The sequence below is a fragment of the Scatophagus argus genome, chromosome 7, assembly GCF_020382885.2.
Source record: "Scatophagus argus isolate fScaArg1 chromosome 7, fScaArg1.pri, whole genome shotgun sequence".
In the NCBI taxonomy this organism is placed as follows: Eukaryota; Metazoa; Chordata; class Actinopteri; family Scatophagidae; genus Scatophagus; species Scatophagus argus.
The window spans coordinates 15,605,203-15,623,515 of NC_058499.1; the positions used below are offsets into that span (position 1 = coordinate 15,605,203).

Genomic DNA, 18,313 nt, shown 5'->3' on the forward strand with positions numbered 1-18,313 from the left:
ATCCTATGTTGTCTTCAGAATGCAGGAAAGACACGTAGTAATTTTTTGTCACTATGTTAAAAAAAATAAGAACATTATGGCTATGTTTATTATGCCTGAATGTTTCTCTGCCCTGCACTCTGGGAACATACTGTACATACTTAATTTTGTGTCCATTCATGCCAGCAGCATAATGTTTGAAGTAGCAAGCAGTGACTATACTGTAACCACACAGCTAATGAGACAATGTACGGCCCTGATTTACTGACTTTTTTCACAGGAGTCACTCTGATTTGTCATATTACAATTCTCAGAAAGTCATAACAGTGTGGCAGTGAGCCAGTCTGCAAAAGGAACAGAAACCACCCACCTTTCCTTTAATTATTTTATGTCTGTACTTTTCCTACTGTGACATGTCAAAATGTTTTCCTTGGAGGAGAACTCTTGTAGCTACATTATAAATAACTTTAGGAACAGCTCACTGACAGTCATAGAGCACCAACCCTCACTAGTGTTTTCAGTTACTGCAGATGATACTCAGGACTGTGGGTGTGTGCACAGATTGATCTTGACTGGCAGCAGACACTTACATAAAAACGGAGCAATTTTGGACACTAGAACAAATAGCTTTAATCTTTTTTTTTTTTAACTTCAGCTACGAGCCTCAACATCACACACTGTTATCAGCATCATCAGTGATTTTCAGTTCAGTCTGCTGAAAGATTCCACTCTTATGCCTGTTTCCTCTTGCTACAAGAACAGCTTCAAAACACATTTTGTTTAGCATGTTTTAATATGTAAAACCCTCTCAACTCACGTGCTTGAATGACCACTGACCTCAGAATCATGCTGCAGTGGATGCAGTGGAAAAATGTGCCTCCATATTCCGTTTGTTATCAATAAACATTACATCACAGGCCTTTTTCACAACAGTCTGACCTGTCTTCAAGCCTGGTACTCAGGTCAAGTGTAAGTGTGAAAAGTAACATTAACAATGGCTCCTTCATTGTCATGAAAGTCCTAAAGCCCTTAATGTGGTACATCAAGTTGGTTTGCAGCCAGTAATAATGTTATTAATTCCACCTGGCTTCTCGTGCTTTGTCAAGTCAAAATTTGTCTTATGAAAAAGATCTTTAAAAACACACAAACTGAGAGCTGGAGCTCACAAAATAAATGCAAAAATAACCTCTATGTTTTAAGAGACAGTGCATTTTATCTGAATCCAGTTTTAATGTAACATATCCATTAGTCCATTAAATATGACCTTAATGATAATTATATTCAGCATTTTTGTTTACATCCATTGTTATATTTACATGCAGAAAAGGACATTCAACATTGCACCCATCCAGTGTGAAGATAGTCATATTCTTGACTGATGTCACTGAAAACTCGCATGCACATTTTAGAACTGGATTTCTGCGGAAACTGCGATGAATGTGTAGCTTTTAATCTAGCTGACTGGAACTAAGACTTTGATGTGGATGCATTATAAACCCATCAAATGACGTGTAAGCTGCTGTTCCAAAGCGTGAAACTCTGCATCGGGCAGAAGATACCTCTGGATGATATCTATTACATCTTTCTCAGTAGTGAGCTCATAGTCTTTCTTATTCTTAAAGGGTAAATGTCCAGCCAGTTCACAAAGAGCAACATTAAAGGCAGACTCTTCCTTGGCACCGAAGCACGATATTCTGGGCCATATAACGATACGAACCCCTTTTCTAGAGCGGAGATCTTCTTCCTTCTGCATGCAGTCACAGGGTGGACATCCTCTAGTCAAGAACAGATTGTGAGCAATATTACCATCCACAAGAAAGTTTGTGACTTGACAAATGATTCTGGCAACTCTGTCCACCCGGTCTGATTCTGTGTAAAACAAAAAGCCTCCAGGAAAGTCCAACAAGCAATATAACCCCTTTTCAGGGACCAGTGGCTTGACTGGCACAGATTCCACCTTGAGCTCGTGGTCCAGGTAATAGCCATGCATGTGTAAGTGATTGACAGACGCAAATGCTCCAAGACTGTTGAACCCCACACGGAAGCCAGGATCAGAGCTCAGGAGCACAGTTTCAATACCAACCTGGATGGCAAACGTTGTCAGGACCTGTTGAAAACAGCGTGAAGGATCTGGAACAAAGAGACAATGTCCAAACTCCAATGGGCTGACATTAACCAGCACAACCATCCTGCAGGGCTCGTGCAACTGCCTGTTTTCATCTCCTCCCTCAGTGTCTTTGATCATTTCAAAAATGACTTCTTGGGGATTGATTTTGTTAAAATTAAACTGCTTAGCGTTGAACTCCTGCTGAATGCTCAGTATCTCCTGGGGCTTTCTTCTCTCCACTCCTCTCTGAATATTCAGCTGGGCCACAAAGCCATGTGGGCCTGGCAGGATACGCGTTTGCAAATCACCCAGATGATATCGAAAGAGCCCCCTGTCCATCCTGTCTGTCCATCCGACTTGGATGGTTGTGTCAAAGTTGGATGGTGTTGGGGTCTTTTCAAGACTGTTTCCACTGCTCCGACGCACATCTGTGACAAAGTCCTTGTTGCTATACACAAACTGAAGCGACATGACTTGATTTGACAAAAGGGCTCACTATGGTAGGTTAGGCGCCATCCTGCTGAATTCTCGGACAGAGAGCCTGATCACATGTGGAGTCTGTGAACTGCAGTCAATAAAATGTCAGTAAATACAAACACAATCACACAAAAAGAAAAAAAAAGCCTATTTCAAAAGCCCAGGCTGTCATATTCAAAATACTTGTTTTGTCTGAACACTGGCTCAAAATCCAAAATTAGAACAGAAACGATTACTATCATTAAAGACATGAAACCAAAAAATATTTGAAAAGATGAACAGTTATTTCAATGAGTAATATATATACACATATATATGTATACATATATATATATATATATATATATATATATATATATATATATACACTGCCTGGCCAAAGAAAAAAAAAAGGTCACACACTAATATTTTGTTGGACTGCCTTTAGCTTTGATTACGGCACGCATTCGCTGTGGCATTGTTTTGATAAGCTTCTGCAAAGTCACAAGATTTATTTCAATTCAATGTTGCATTAATTTTTCACCAAGATCTTTCATTGATGATGGTAGAGTCTGACCGCTGCACAAAGCCTTCTCCAGCACATCCCAAACATTCTCAATGGTTAAAATCTTTGACTTTGTGGTGGCCAATCCATGTGTGAAAATGATGTCTCATGCTCCCTGAATCACTCTTTCACAATTTGAGCCAGATGAATCTTGGCATTGTCATCTTGGAATATGCCCGTGCCATCAGAGAAGAAAAAATCCACTGATGGAATAACCTGGTCATTCAGTATATTCAGGTAGTCAGCTGTAGTAGTCAGAACCTACACATGACCAACTGCACCAACCCCAGATCATAGCACTGCCCCAACAGGCTTGTACAGTAGGCACTAGGCATGATGGGTACATCACTTCATCTGCCTCTCTTCTTACCCTGATCCACCCATCACTCTGGAACAGGGTAAATCTGGACTCATGAGACCACATGACCTTCTTCCATTGCTCCAGAGTCCAATCTTTATGCTCCCTGGCAAATTGAAGCCTTTTTTTTTAGCCTCACTGATTAGTGGTTTTCTTAAGGCGACACAGCTGTTCAGTCCGAGTCCCTTGAGTTTCCTTCGCACTGTGCGTGTGGAAATGCTCTCACTTTCACTATTAAACATAGCCCTGAGTTCTACTGTTGTTCTTTTGATTCGATTTGATTCCACCAAACGTTTAAGTGATCGCCAATCACAATCATTCAGGATTTTTTTTCGGCCACTATCCTTCCAATTTTTAATAATGCAAAAGCAAAAAAAAAATTGGGTTAAGAACTGTCCAGTTCTTAACCCAATTTTTGCTAGTTTCTGCAATCTCCTTAGATCTTTTCTCCGCTAGATGCATGGCAATAATTTGACCTTTCTCAAACAGACTAACATCTTTTCCACGACCACAGGATGTGTCTTTTGACATGGTTGTTTAAGAAATGAGAAGCAAAGGGCCGGTGTGGCTGCGGGTTTTTGCTCCAACCAACCAAGAGCACACAGTTTGACCAATCAACTGTCTGAAGACTGAGATCAGTTGATTAAATGAGTCAAGTCTGGTGTGCTGCTGCTTGGTTGGAAAGAAAACCTGCAGCCACACCGGCCCTTTGTGGAACAGTTTGCCCAGGTCCAGGAGGCGCCTTTTTTTGGCCAGGCAGTGTGTGTGTGTGTATATATATATAAACTATGAATCAATTACTCAAATCGCTGCTGGTTCATTTTCCTCACTGACTGACTGACATGTCATTTCGTTTCAGCTGGAGTGAAAGTGGAAACTGATATCAGCACTGTGACATTGGCGGGGGAAAGAAGAAACCAACAGCAAACTCATGCAAAGCAACAACCAGTCATAATACACCGATACAAACACACAGAAAGTTCAACTGCCTTCTGGTATTAAGGTATTATCTTTTGCACTAGTGCTTATGTCCTATCTTCCCATGACTCAAGCATGAGTTGATTTCTTTTGACGATATAACGCTACGTACCTTTTAATTTTGACTCCATATCACCGTGTTCATGTGAGCGCATTGAGCCAACTAAAGATCACCACATTTAAAAAGGCAAAACTAACTCTAATTCACGTTAGCATAACGTGTTTCCATTCTCCTTATTCCTTAGCACTTTCTATTTGCTATTCGCTGGCTAACTTCCTTGCGACCACGTGTTCTTCTTCGTCGGTGTTTATTGGTTCATTTCCGGTTCATTTTTCCAGCATAAATGTTCCTATAAACGAATTTGCATAGTTTCAGTTATCACATTAAAAATGTTACAAATTTATGTGAGCATTAGTGTAACTGCATTTTAAGTAGGGTTTAGTTACACATTTATCAGCCTTTTGATAATTTGGTAACGATAACAGAGAGAGGAAAGGACACATTAATACAAACATACACAGGCCCATTTTTAAAACAGCAACAGGAGACACAGGCTACAGCTGTACATACTGACAAAAGAGGAGTTGTACCTTTGTTGTAGAGCTTGTTTAGAAAAGCTCCTGTTCATGTAATATGTGCTTAACCAACCTAAATGGAGATACACACAAAGTTATTTAGAAGATATCTAAATTGTAAAGGCATTTAGTAAACCCCACTCACAGCCTAACTGGAACAGTACGTGTGCAATACTTTAGTGTTGAGCAGCTTTCCAGTTTTCCCCAGCTGATCCATGTAGGCTCTGGTAACTTTGAAAGAATGAGCAGCTGACCAATCAGGCATCACGGTTATTTTAGTCACTGCATGCTTTTGGAGATACAGCAGGGGGTGATTGGCAGAGCTCTGTATGTCTGCCACAGACTTTTGGGGCTCACCACAGCTGATGCATCTAAAATATAAACTGAATTTACATTTCATTCCTCCAGCGTAAATAAGGACAAGTAAGAGAAAAGATGGAAGCCAGCAACAATGAAGTAAGTGCAGTTGTGGTTGGAATTGTAATACCTAGCAATAATATCTTAAAAGTTATTGAAACATAGTACAGAATGAGTTGAGGGCATCTAAGAATTACTTTTTGATTAATGATCTTTCCATGTTGTGCTTCTTAAAAGTAAAATATTTTAAACCTTACGAGAAGAGTGAGATAATAATCAAGTTTCCTCTGTAGAACAGATGGCAGCCTGGTCTGCCATGCCTCTAGTTATTTTGAACACCATCAGGAGTTTCAGTTACCAACACAGAAAACTCACTAAGATAGAGTACATGTTAGCTTTTTGTTAAACGCTGCAGTTATTTTTGTCAAAATCTTTTTATGATTGAAAATGTAGAGCACTTTTTGATGTGGACATAGTATTGCCCTGATGTTTTTAATTTCTCTTCTCTCTTTTGTAGGCAGGAAGAAAAGCAGAAGATAAACCTCACACACTAAATATAAATATGACACCAGATACAGATGCACAGCTCACAGCAAAGGATTCCCAGTTACCCGGCATTGTCCAAGGTATGTCATGCATCATATCCGTTTGGTCTGGATTGTGAACAGGCTATTAATACTTTCATTAAAATTAAACGGTAAACTATGGAGACTTTTATTAATAATAATAAAAATGTGCAGACTCATCTCAATAATCACTTATGATTAAATTATGGCAGTGTCTATGTCTATTAGACCCTTCCTTCTGTCTGTATTTTTTTATTTTTATTTTTTACATTTTGCTGTATCTGGTACATTTCTTGGCGTTAAATGGAGAAAGATAGTTTCACCTACTGCAACTTTGAATGGTATGTTCAAAGTATGGTATGTGCAATGACAAATCCAGCACTGTATACCTTAAAACTGAATGTTTAAAAATTATAAAATTAAAAAATAAACTTGTGAACTTGTTGGAGCTTTCAACTGCTCCTGGCAGCATTATTAATATGTGATACAGTTCTGACAGCTAGTATATAGATCTTTTAGTTTGAATTAATTTCTTGCATTTATCGTTACCAAAGGTCTGGAATAAAATTCATGATCACATCTTTTTTGATGTTTTTTTTCCCCTCACAGCAGGTCAGGCTGCCACTTCTTTGGAGAACAGAGTACATAGCACAAAGATTCATCCTGGTCCTGTCACAGATATGGAAAATACTGTTAAACCAAAACTTCAGATAACTTTTAACACATTTACTGTCAAGAATGGTGAAGATCTGAGAATAGAGATTCCAGTCATTGGGCAGCCAGCACCAAAAATTGAATGGCAAAGAGATGGTCAGGCAGTCAAAGAAACATCAAGGCTAGAAGTTTCAAATACATCATCATTAACAGTTCTTCATATCAGACATGGTGCTAGGGAGCACTCTGGTCAATACTCTGTCAGTGCAAGAAACAGTGTTGGAAAATATACAGGAGAAATCACTGTGGTTGTTCTTGAAAAGCCAGACCCACCCACAGGCCCTGTGAGGATTGATGAGGTCAGTTCTGATTATGTTACCATCTCCTGGGAGCCACCAGAATACACAGGAGGCTGTCAGCTAGACAACTACATAGTGGAGAAACGGGAAATTACAAGCACAGAATGGCAGACTGTGTCAGCAACAACAGTAAGAACTACAATCAAAGTCACCAAACTGAAGACAGGAAGTGAATACCAATTCAGAGTGTTTGCAGAAAATAGGTATGGAAAGAGTACTGCAATCACCTCTCCTATTGTAACTGCACAATATCCTTTCAGTGTGCCCACTGCTCCTGGTACTCCCTTTACTTCCACAGTGACAAAGTACAGCATGGTGGTTGAATGGGAGCCCCCAGCCAGAGATGGAGGCAGCCCAATCATCGGCTATCACCTTGAACGCAAAGAAAAGAACAGTATTTTATGGACCAAGCTGAACAAACTTGTTATAACTGATGCTCGTTTCAAAACAAGTGGACTTGAGCAAGGCATTGAATATGAATTCAGAGTTTTTGCTGAAAATATTGCTGGACTCAGCCCACCAAGCAAGACATCTGAATGCTATGTGGCAAGAGATCCATGTGATCCACCTGGTAAACCTGAAGCTGTTGTCATTACTAGAGAGAACATCACACTTCAATGGGCAAAACCCAGGTATGATGGTGGAAGCACCATTACAGGCTATGTTGTTGAAAAGAAGGAGCTCCCAGATGGCAGATGGATGAAGACAAACTTCACCAATGTTATTGACAATCAGTTCACAGTCACGGGTCTGACAGGAGGCCAAAGTTATGAGTTTAGAGTAACTGCTAAGAATGGTGCTGGTGTTTGGAGCATGCCTTCAGAAAGTGTAACCATCGTCGCTCAGGATGTTGTTGAAGGACCCACAGCATCAATTGATGCCAAGTTCAAGAGCACTACTGTAGTTCAGGCTGGTGAGACATTTATTATTGATGCTGATTACTTTGGGAAGCCTCTCCCCACAGTAACATGGCTGAAGGATGGAAAAGAAATTGACAAAGTTACACCGAGAATGGAAGTCAAAAACACCCTCACTCATACAACTCTGACTGTAAGGGACTGTACACGAGTGGATGGGGGACACTTTGTCTTAAGCCTCAGTAACATTGGTGGATCTACATCTATCCCAGTAAATGTCAAGGTCCTGGATAGACCTGGTCCTCCAGATGGACCCCTGAGGGTGAAAGTTGTCAGCGCAGAGAAGTGCAATCTACACTGGAACCCCCCTGTAAATGATGGCGGTGCCAGTGTTTCCCACTACATCATTGAAAAAAGGGAGACCAGCCGTGTTACTTGGACAGGGGTTGAGCCTCATGTTGAAGCTGTCAGTTACAAAGCAACAAAACTGGTTCCCGGGAAAGAATATATATTCAGAATTGCTGCTGTAAACAAATTTGGTGTTGGTGAATTTCTGGAATCAGACCCCTTCATTGCACAAAACCCTTTTAAAACACCTAGTGCACCTTCTACCCCTACAGCCAGCACTGTGACTGGTGATTCTGTAGTGCTAACATGGGAAAGGCCTGAGACTGATGGAGGCTCAGAGATTGACGGCTACATCCTGGAGAAACGTGACAAAGAAGGTGTCAGGTGGACTAAATGCAACAAGAGAAGACTAAATGACTTACGTTTCCGATGCACAGGGCTCGCTGAGGGACATTACTATCAGTTTAGAGTAATGGCAGAGAATGCTGCGGGTGTGGGTGCACCCAGTGACCCAAGTGAGTACATAAAAGTATGTGAAGCTACTTACCCACCTGGTCCTCCTACCAACCCCAAAGTGACAGACTATTCTAGCAGTACTGTGTCTCTTACCTGGTCAAAGCCCATCTATGATGGTGGAGCAGCCATCAGTGCATTTTTGGTTGAGATGAAAGAAGCAGCAGAGGACAAGTGGATCAAATGCTCACCAAACACAGGTGTAGAGGACACAAACTACACTGTGAAGAGACTGAGAGAAAATGCAGAGTACAACTTTCGTATACGTGCAATGAACAGTGCTGGAGTTGGAGAGCCTGTGGATGTACCTGAATCTGTGGTAGCTTCTGAAAAACTGGAGGCACCTGAGATTGAGTTGGACACAGCCTTGAGGAAGATTGTGAGCGTTCGAGCCTGTTCGACATTGCGTCTCTGTGTCACCATCAGAGGAAGGCCGGAGCCTGAGGTTAAATGGTCAAAGGAAGGTGGCTCTCTGAGTGAACGTGCTCAAATTGAGGTAACAAGTTCCTATACAGTGTTACTCATTGAGAATGTCAACAGAAATGACACGGGAAAATATGTGTTGACTGCTGAGAACTGCAGTGGTTCTAAATCAGCATTCATCAATGTTAGGGTACTGGACTCTCCAAGCGCTCCAACCAACTTGGAGGTAAAAGATGTAAAGAGAGACTCTGTGTCCATCTCCTGGGAGGCACCTCTCATTGATGGAGGAGCAAAGATATTGCACTACATTGTAGAAAAGCGAGAGGAGGCTAGGAAGGCATTCACAAGTGTTTGTAGCAACTGTGTGAGAAACTCATACAAGACTGACAATCTCCAGGAAGGATGCTTCTATTATTTCCGTGTCCTTGCTGTGAATGAATTTGGCACTGGACTGCCAGCAGAGACTCCTGAGGCTATTAAAGTCTCTGAGGCTCCTCTGCCTCCTGGCAAAATCACATTCAGTGATGTTACTTGCAGTAGTGGAAGACTCTCTTGGGAGAAGCCTGACCATGATGGAGGAAGCAAAATCACGTGCTATATTGTGGAAATGCAGACTAAGGGAGATGACACATGGTCAATATGTTCACAGAGTAAAGCACTGGAAGTAACTATTAATGGCCTGGCTAAACGAAAGGAGTATTTCTTTAGAGTCAGCGCTGTGAATGAAAAGGGCAAAAGTGAACCCAAGTACCTTTTGGCACCTGTTACAGTAAATGATACTTGTGCTGAGCCCATTATCAATTTGCTGTCCAACACATTCAGTGTGAAAGCAGGAAATGATTTAAAGATTGATGTTCCATTTAAGGGTATGCCACTGCCAACGGCAGCTTGGAAGAAAGATGGCAACTTGCTGAAAGAGACAAGCAGGGTAAATGTGCACACATCTGACACATCATCTCAGATCATTATCAAAGACGCAACTAGAATAGACGTTGGTGTGTATGAGGTGACCCTGTCCAACTCAGTGGGAACCACATCCGCTGAAATCTCTGTTAATGTCTTTGAAAGACCTGGACCACCAAGTGATCTCAGTGTGGATGAAGTGAGTGCCGACTTCATGTCTTTGTCATGGCAGCCACCACATTATACTGGTGGATGTCAAATCAGCAATTATGTTGTTGAGAAAAGAGATACAGGCAGCACAATATGGCAGACCGTGTCGGCTACAGTTGCCAGAACATCAATCAAAATTTCCCGTCTAACACAGTGCACTGAATATCAGTTTCGTGTTGCTGCAGAGAATCGCTATGGCAAAAGCCACTTTGTCGAGTCTGAACCTGTTGTTGCCCAGTATCCCTTTAATCCTCCTGGTCCACCAACGTATCTCAGAGTTGTGAATGTCTCAAAGTCTGCCATGGTGATTGCATGGAGCAGGCCCGACAGTGATGGTGGCAGCCCTATTACTGGTTATCATGTTGAATGCAAAGATCAAAGCAGTATTTTGTGGACAAAATTAAACAAAAGCCCAGTGACTGAGAACCAGTTCAAAATAACAAGTGTTGAAGAAGGTCTCATATATGAGTTCAGGGTCTGTGCTGAGAATATGGCTGGTGTTGGACCATGCAGTAAGGCATCTGAGCCTGTGGCAGCAAGAGACCAGTGCGATCCCCCACGCAACCTAACCATCACCAATATAACTAACAGCTCAGTTTCCCTCTCATGGGACAAACCAGAGTATGACGGTGGAGCTAAAGTAACCGGGTACATTGTTGAACGTAAAGAAATGCCGGACAGCTGCTGGCTTAAGTGCAACTTCACCAACCTACAGGACACTTTCTTGGAAGTGACCGGCCTCACGGAGGGTGAACAGTATGATTTTCGTGTGATAGCAAAAAATGCAGCTGAGCTTTTCAGTGCACCCTCTGAAAACACAGGACCTGTTACAGTACAGCACGACGTAGAGCCACCCAGAATTGTCTTGGAGGACAAATTTAGACAGGTGGTGGTTGTCAAAGCAGGAGACTTCTTAAAAATAGATGCTGACATCTCCGGCCGCCCCAACCCCACAGTGTTTTGGTTGAAGAATGGTAGACATATTGGCACCAAGGGAAGGGTTGAGGTTGCTACAACAAAGACACATACTTCTCTTCTCATCAGAGAAAGTGTTAGGAAAGACTCTGGACAGTATACACTGACCCTACAGAATACAGGTGGTACCACATCTAAGGTTGTCACATGCAAGGTCCTGGACAGGCCAGGCCCACCTGCTGGACCCCTGGAAGTGTCTGGACTCTCAGCAGAGAAATGCACCCTGACATGGGGACCCCCTCATGAGAATGGTGGTGCTGAGATTATGCACTACATTGTTGAGAAGTGCGAAACCAGCCGTGTAGCTTGGATCCTTGTGTATGGAGACATGATGACAACTACTTGCAAAATAACAAAGCTGCTCAAAGGAAATGAATACCTGTTTAGGATAAGGGCAGTGAACAAGTATGGGGAGGGTGAGCCTTTGGAAAGTGAGCCTATTAAGGCCATGGATCCCTTTACTGTCCCCTCTCCACCAATGGATGTCGAGGTCACAAGTGCAACTAGTGACGCCATGACTATTTGCTGGAAGAGACCTGCCACTGATGGTGGCAGCCGCATCAGTGGTTACATTATAGAGAAGAGGGAGAAGCAGGGTGTTCGCTGGGTTCGTGTCAATAAGAAACCAGTCTATGACCTTCGAGTTAAAGCGTCCTGCCTGCGCGAGGGATGTGAATATGAATTCAGGGTTTTTGCTGAAAATGCTGCTGGGCTAAGTGAACCTAGTCTCCCATGCCCACTCACTCTAGCAGAGGATCCAAAATTTCTACCTTCCCCTCCAGCAAAACCTGCCATAGTCGATTCATCAAGGTCCTCCATCACTCTGTCATGGAACAAGCCACTGTTTGATGGTGGAGCATCAGTCACTGGATACAAAGTTGAATTCAGAAAATTAACAGACGAAGAGTGGACTGTTGCTGTCCATAACACAGACAAAACAGAGTTTACAGTTACTGGACTCACATCAGGAATGGAATATGTATTTATTGTCAGATCCATAAATAAGATTGGTATCAGTGAGTCCAGTCCTGAAACAGATCCACAAGTAGCCATAGAGAGGGAGGAGGAACCCAAGTTTGACATTACCACAGAGATGAGGAAGACCCTGCTTGTTAAAGATGGCAGCTCCTTCACTTTGACTGTGCCTTTCACAGGCAAACCTGTTCCCTGTGTGACATGGGACAAAGCAGATGTAGATCTGAGAGTCAGAGGACTGATCAACACCAGCAACTCTGTCACCTCTTTAACAGTGGAACAGGCAACACGTGATGATTCTGGCAAATACACAGTCAAACTGCAAAACATTGCTGGATCTGCCTCTTTGATGCTGAATGTGAGGGTTTTGGATTCACCTGGTCCACCAACACATATAGCAGTTAAAGATGTGACCAAAAACTCTGCCACCATTTCCTGGGACATCCCTGAGAATGAGGGAGGAGCCCCAGTAAAAAAGTATCTTGTAGATATACGAGACATTAGCAGAAAAGGGTGGACAAGGCTCACGGACAAATGCCGCCGACTGTCCTACAAGGTGTCTGACCTGCAAGAGGGAGGAATCTACTTCTTCAGAGTGACTGCTGAAAATGAGTACGGGATCGGTGTTCCAGCTGAGACCAAGGAGGGCACAAAAATGATAGGTACAAAAGAATAAACACTTAAGAGTTGTTAATTAATAATTAGATATAATTAGCAGTTAAGTTCTTTTGCTTTCTGCACATTATTCTACTTCTTGCATTACGGGGAACTCTGTTTTTCTTGTGACTTAGATTAATTATTTTTTTTCTGTTAATTTCAGATACAGCAGACTGGGAGACAAATTCAGGAGCTTAGCTTGTCTCCTTTCCAGGGTTGAAGTAATCATCTGTTGATCTTCCCGTCAACATCATCTTCACCCAGTGTTGTTTAGTAGAAAAAAAAGTTAGCAAATGCTCTGTGCATTAACTCATCATCAGAAAATGTGCTTTTGTAGATATATGATTATGTTTTTTTGCCCAATATGTTTTTATACTAGTAACTAAGCCTTATTAATGATTTAATTTATAGATGAAAAATGCAGTCATGACTTCTTGTTGTTAGTTTTTGGTTAAAAACAACAGTAAAATATGCTGTTTGCTGCAAATATACAATAAAATGAAGATGATTAGAACATACACTAATCGGCTGCAAAATTAAAACCACCTGCTTGATGTTTTGTAAGCCCCCCTTGTGCTGTCAAAACAACTCTGACCTGTCTGGGGGTAGTCATTGGAATATTGGATCTTTTGGGTCCTTGAGACATTCCTGAGCTATTTTTGAAACGTGAGGGGGTACACTGTCCAACAGACAGGAGGTTGCTGCTGATGGGAAGAGCTTTATGGCTCGTCACAAACACGTTTCAAAGTAATACAAACAAGACATGATTGCTATCATTACAGTTGTTACACACAGCCTAAAGCTGCAAGGTTCTATCAGGGGCAGTAGGACCGGAAAACAAACAAAAAAGTAAAAGTAGAAGAGTCAGGCCTTTTTACTGTAAACCTAAACCGTGTTAAAAATAAAGATATAATTAGATGAAGAACTACAGATATCTGTTGTCATGTCTTTGGTCACAACAGACTCTATTTACAATCAATGGCTAGTATGACCAACGTTACGTAGCTGAAGGCAGAACAGAGAAGACTCCTGACAGATACCGGAAGTAAGCGATGCAAATCCACCAATAACTAGCGCCAGTAGTCGTGTAGTTCGCTGGGTAACTGTTAACGACAACAAAGATCCATTTTCGCCTGGAAAGTTTCAAGATGGGCACTACGGCAAGTCAACTCGGGAAGGATTTGCTCTCAGAATACCAAGTAAGTTCCCAGAGCAAAGTAAAGCAAATATTATGTCGTTAACCAAGTAGCTAAAGTTGAGAGCAGTTGTTCTGACGCTCCGTATTAACCACATTATACATAACAGCTATGTTAGCCTAACGTTTCAGGAAGAATGTTGTTATGGCCTTGTCATCAGAACTACATCATGTTTTACTTGTGGTCTGTTTTTCCAATATTTCATTTATCGCTACATCAGTTAAACATAATGGTTCGTAAACTTTGTCTAACTACCACTTGTGATCGCACTCACTGAGATAGAAAGCTAATGTTGCTAATTTCGCAAGTTAAACCACTGATGTGTTACACAGGAAGGTAAAACCATAAAAATACTCTTATGTGGAAAACAATATCGTTTCGAGTTAATCCGTGATGTCATTCTCATAATGCTCACTTTTACTTTTAGGAGCTGACATTCTTGACAAAACAAGAAATTCTTCTGTAAGTGATCACTTGCATGCCGCATTATAATTATGTAAAGGTATAATAATGTAATATAATGTAATATTTTTCCACAAAATCATTTCAATCAGTGTAGCATTACTTACTGCAGTCCATGATTTTTGTTTGTTTGTTTGTTTAGTGCTCATAAGAGATTCACTGAACTGCTCACAACAGACGAGAAAGACCTTCCAAATGCCAGAGTACCAATGGAGAGGATCCTCACTCTCCCAGAGCTCAAGGTAAGCAACTGTAATTTATCAGAAATGTGGTGAAGTTTGGCTTACTTAGTGTTTGTTGCCACTATGACCGTGCTGGGATTTCTGTGTTCTTGAGGAAGTGCTTCCAGTACTGGTAAACAGTACTGACCCTTGTACTTGTTCCTGTCACAGTCCAACCCTTTCAGGAAAAGAATCTGTTATGTATTCTCAACGTCTGAACATAAAGACGGAAGCCTCACATTTGAAGACTTTCTGGACCTCTTGAGTGCCTTCAGCGACTCTGCTACTCTGGAAATCAAATCCCACTATGCATTCCGCATATTTGGTAAATAAGTTAAAAGAAAATGAGCTGGATATTAAAGATGCACGCGAGACTATAAATCTGCATCGTAAATATATTGATATTTGCAGACTTCGATGATGATGGAACACTTGATTGTGGTGATCTGGAGAATCTGGTGAACTGCCTGACTGGCGAGACAGACGACACCCGACTGACGCATGATGAAATGAGACAGCTCATCAGCAATGTGAGTTCACTGAGACATCTGTTCTGTGAGAAGGCATGCTAGATGGTTAACAGTCTGTGTGATGTCAGTGGGTTAAACTATTGCTTTCTTTACTTGTGTTTTAGATTCTTGAAGAGTCAGACATTGACAAAGATGGAACAGTGAACCTCTCAGAGTTTCAGCATGTCATTTCAAGATCGCCAGATTTTGTCAGGTGACTAGATATGTAAATTGTTACACCAATATGTGCTTTACTCGTCACAGCTGTGTTCACTTTTAACAGCTTCTCTCATGTTTTGATTTGTCCACAGTTCTTTCAAGATTGTGCTGTGAAGACTTCGAGTGGGACTCTTATGGTATTTAATTATCATTCAGAACAATTTTAGACATTTGCTTTAAATTATATTTACCTACGGATTTTACTGCCTTAACTGTTTTATTTGTCTTTTGTGAAATGTAAAACCTGTGATTTTTTTTTTTAATTTCTATACAGAAAATTAAAAATTATTTCCAAAAACTATACATTACAAAGTTTGTCTTTTTATACAAATATATGAGAAGAACTTATATGTGAATATATTAAAAAAATACATTTAATTCCAAGTTTTGCATTTGTTGTGGTAATTTACATTTCCTGGTATGATGGCCAAAGTCCACTGTCCGCATTTTAAAAGGGTATTTTATATTTAAACTACTTCATCCTTAATGACAGCAACAAAAGTGTTCCATGCCCCGCACACTACATCAACCACGCGCATCTCCTGCTCCCTGAAGAACTCAACACACTGGGGCTCATCTGAACTTATTAAAGTCTGGTGCCCAAGTTGGCCGTAGTCACCTGAAATGGTAAGAGAAGGATAAATGGACGCGGTAAATTCAGCATATACTTAAGCTGTGCTATAAGATAACTAATTAATTTAGTTGATACTGGGAACATGATACAAATATGTCACATATTTTACAGTTAAACTCAACAGTTTAAGTCCAAGCTTACCCCAGCCCCAAGTGTAGAGGTCACCTGTGGCTGAAATGAGAAAATATGGGCTAAAGATGAACAGCACTGACTTGACAAAATAAAGTGCTTCTATACCTATTGTCAAGTGAGATTCTTACTTGTTACTGCGGCTGTGTGGCGGGAGCCGCAGCTGACTGTCCTGACTTCACATGCTGGAGTGATATCCAGCAGAGCTGGGAAAGCCTGGATTGATATGAATACCTCTTCGTGTTTCTCTCCCTCTTGGGGCTCTTCACCGGGAGATGTGCTGGTACCTTGGCATGCTGCTCCTGTTCGGTAAAGTCAGCGTTACAGCATACAGCATACATGAAATTATATTACAGTTATAGTTATAAGTGGTGACTCATCTTTGAACAATTTAAAGTGTTTCCCCACATACATTTTTGAATTTGCCAAGACATTGAGACATCAGCTGTAACTCAACCAGTAAATAAGAGGGCATGATGACAGTTCACTCTTGTCAAGTATAGTCTAAGTCTAAAAGGTAAGGTAATGGCAAGCAATAGGGTTTAGGGATTCTGTTGTTCAGAGTTAATCTCTTGGCAAGCATCCTTTAAAGATGCTGTGAAAATATTCATATTGAAAGAATGGAGTGTTGCAACTACTACAGCCTACATGCCACACACAAAAATACAGCTGAGTGTAGTGCATCAGGGTGAGTCCACCTCAGCCAGTTACACAAAAGTATTTGTATTGACAAAAAAACAAGAAACAAAAAAGAAATATTGATTTTGATTATGTTGTTGGTGAAATATCCCTTTACTATATTTCCTCAAATGTCATTTGATAAAAAGCACAGATTTACCTGTTTGTGGGCTATGTTGCTGCTGCTGCACAGCTTTCCTCAGACCTCGTGATGGAAGTCCCAGCTGGCCACTTTCATTCCAGCCCCATACATAAAGATCACCTCCATCTGAAGAAAAGGTCATTTAAGCTTACATAACCCTTTTCATTGTCAGCATCTTGAATGATACTTACCACTAATGCACACAGAGTGCCAGCCTCCTGTAGCTACACAGCTCATAGGCATCCCCCAGAGCGCCTCTACTGCCCTGGGTTCCTCCTCAGAGGTCAGCCCTCCATGCCCTAACTGACCATGGCTGTTGAATAAACACACAAACACACACACACAACCAAAGATCACGGTAGTGCTCAGATACTCAGTAAAGACGGGTGTGTGAGAGAATCAGGTCTACCTGCCCATTCCCCAGGTGTACACAGCTCCAGAGGCAGTGAGAAGCATGGCATGCTCCACGCTCAGTGCCAGACTCCTGGCTTTCAGGTGTGAGGATAAGGTGCGATAGAAGGGCGGTTTTGTGGCTATGTAACCCCCAGGAACCAATGGGAGAGTCAAAGGAGGTCCTAGAAAGCAGCGATTATTGACATTTTTAACCAGTTCTTAAAATATATTTACGGTAAGTGTCAAAGGACATTGGAATACACATTACCAGGGCTCTCTGGTTTTATTTTCATGCTCCATGATGGAGTCTTCTCCTCTTTCTGCAGATGCCAGGACTCAATCCTATCCGGGAAAGCGATGGTCAAGTATGATTCACTGATTAAGGCATCTTTACAGCCTCGGCTCTCTTCTACAGAAACACTGCAGGACTCGTTGTCTGTCCCGCAACCTGCTACACGCACACAGCAGTCATCTAACAGGCAGAGAGCAAAATGAATACATGAGTAAATGCCAAAATAAAAAGAATTCTTTTACATAAATTACAAGCAATGGACTCACCATCCCAGTGCAGAGTTATTCTTCGACTCCAACTTGCTCTAATTTGAATCTTCATGCAGCTGTCCCGTCTGTCCACATGAGCAGCTAGCTCTATTGGGCTAATAGCTTTCACTTCCTTGACAGCGTCGCTACTCTTTCCGTTAAATAATTTCTCGTGGGCATAAATCTGTCCAAATGCGTTAAAGCCAAATCCAAACCACCGCATTGGAAAAGCGTTAGCTCTAGTTTCTCATTGAAACGCAGCTGAACCGTGCAGCGCAGTTGTCCGCAAAGTTTCAACGCTAGTGCATTAACCACCGTGATATACTGCGCATGCGTTCCAGTACTGCTGCACAGCGTCACTGGAGATTGTTGAA

The 18,313-nt window shown here is 41.6% G+C and overlaps 4 protein-coding genes across 5 annotated transcripts; 2 read left to right on the forward strand and 2 right to left on the reverse strand.

The window, feature by feature from the left end:
• Window positions 1-1,189: 1,189 nt before the first annotated feature.
• On the reverse strand, window positions 1,190-4,732 carry gdpgp1 (GDP-D-glucose phosphorylase 1). Its single transcript, XM_046393207.1, has 2 exons — window positions 4,556-4,732; window positions 1,190-2,651 (listed from the first exon to the last, which is right to left on the reverse strand). Exon 2 carries the CDS (start codon window positions 2,555-2,557, stop codon window positions 1,469-1,471), a length of 1,089 nt encoding a protein of 362 aa, XP_046249163.1. The 5' UTR covers window positions 2,558-2,651; window positions 4,556-4,732; the 3' UTR covers window positions 1,190-1,468.
• A 130-nt stretch (window positions 4,733-4,862) lies between these two features.
• On the forward strand, window positions 4,863-13,090 carry LOC124061422 (titin-like). Its single transcript, XM_046393201.1, has 4 exons — window positions 4,863-5,475; window positions 5,894-6,002; window positions 6,552-12,821; window positions 12,980-13,090. Exons 1-4 carry the CDS (start codon window positions 5,455-5,457, stop codon window positions 13,012-13,014), a joined length of 6,435 nt encoding a protein of 2,144 aa, XP_046249157.1. The 5' UTR covers window positions 4,863-5,454; the 3' UTR covers window positions 13,015-13,090.
• A 760-nt stretch (window positions 13,091-13,850) lies between these two features.
• LOC124061427 (calcium and integrin-binding protein 1-like) lies at window positions 13,851-15,807 on the forward strand. Its single transcript, XM_046393208.1, has 7 exons — window positions 13,851-14,015; window positions 14,440-14,474; window positions 14,617-14,716; window positions 14,867-15,020; window positions 15,107-15,225; window positions 15,330-15,418; window positions 15,516-15,807. Exons 1-7 carry the CDS (start codon window positions 13,965-13,967, stop codon window positions 15,535-15,537), a joined length of 570 nt encoding a protein of 189 aa, XP_046249164.1. The 5' UTR covers window positions 13,851-13,964; the 3' UTR covers window positions 15,538-15,807.
• Window positions 15,729-18,292, reverse strand: LOC124061425 (RCC1 domain-containing protein 1-like). Of its 2 annotated transcripts, none has more exons than XM_046393206.1 (8): window positions 17,958-18,292; window positions 17,668-17,847; window positions 17,416-17,581; window positions 17,198-17,319; window positions 17,025-17,132; window positions 16,318-16,488; window positions 16,199-16,228; window positions 15,729-16,042 (listed from the first exon to the last, which is right to left on the reverse strand). In XM_046393206.1, the coding sequence occupies exons 1-8, from the start codon at window positions 18,160-18,162 to the stop codon at window positions 15,891-15,893; spliced, it is 1,134 nt and encodes a 377-aa protein (XP_046249162.1). In that variant the 5' UTR covers window positions 18,163-18,292; the 3' UTR covers window positions 15,729-15,890. The 2 variants fall into 2 exon arrangements, with proteins under 2 accessions (XP_046249162.1, XP_046249161.1); XM_046393205.1 differs by having other exon boundaries at window positions 17,668-17,871; window positions 17,958-18,290.
• Window positions 18,293-18,313: the final 21 nt, after the last annotated feature.

Coding starts and splice junctions, on each gene's coding strand:
- gdpgp1 (XM_046393207.1), bottom strand. CDS start 2,557: ATGTCGCTTCAGTTTGTGTATAGCAACAAGGACTTTGTCACAGATGTG.
- LOC124061422 (XM_046393201.1), top strand. CDS start 5,455: ATGGAAGCCAGCAACAATGAA. Junction 6,003..6,551: donor GTTACCCGGCATTGTCCAAG/GTATGTCATGCA, acceptor TTCCCCTCACAG/CAGGTCAGGCTGCCACTTCT. Junction 12,822..12,979: donor GGAGGGCACAAAAATGATAG/GTACAAAAGAAT, acceptor TGTTAATTTCAG/ATACAGCAGACTGGGAGACA.
- LOC124061427 (XM_046393208.1), top strand. CDS start 13,965: ATGGGCACTACGGCAAGTCAACTCGGGAAGGATTTGCTCTCAGAATAC. Junction 14,475..14,616: donor ACAAAACAAGAAATTCTTCT/GTAAGTGATCAC, acceptor TTGTTTGTTTAG/TGCTCATAAGAGATTCACTG. Junction 15,226..15,329: donor TGAGACAGCTCATCAGCAAT/GTGAGTTCACTG, acceptor CTTGTGTTTTAG/ATTCTTGAAGAGTCAGACAT.
- LOC124061425 (XM_046393205.1), bottom strand. CDS start 18,162: ATGCGGTGGTTTGGATTTGGCTTTAACGCATTTGGACAGATTTATGCC. Junction 17,582..17,667: donor AATAAAACCAGAGAGCCCTG/GTAATGTGTATT, acceptor GCTGCTTTCTAG/GACCTCCTTTGACTCTCCCA. Junction 16,043..16,198: donor CCTCTACACTTGGGGCTGGG/GTAAGCTTGGAC, acceptor TTACCATTTCAG/GTGACTACGGCCAACTTGGG.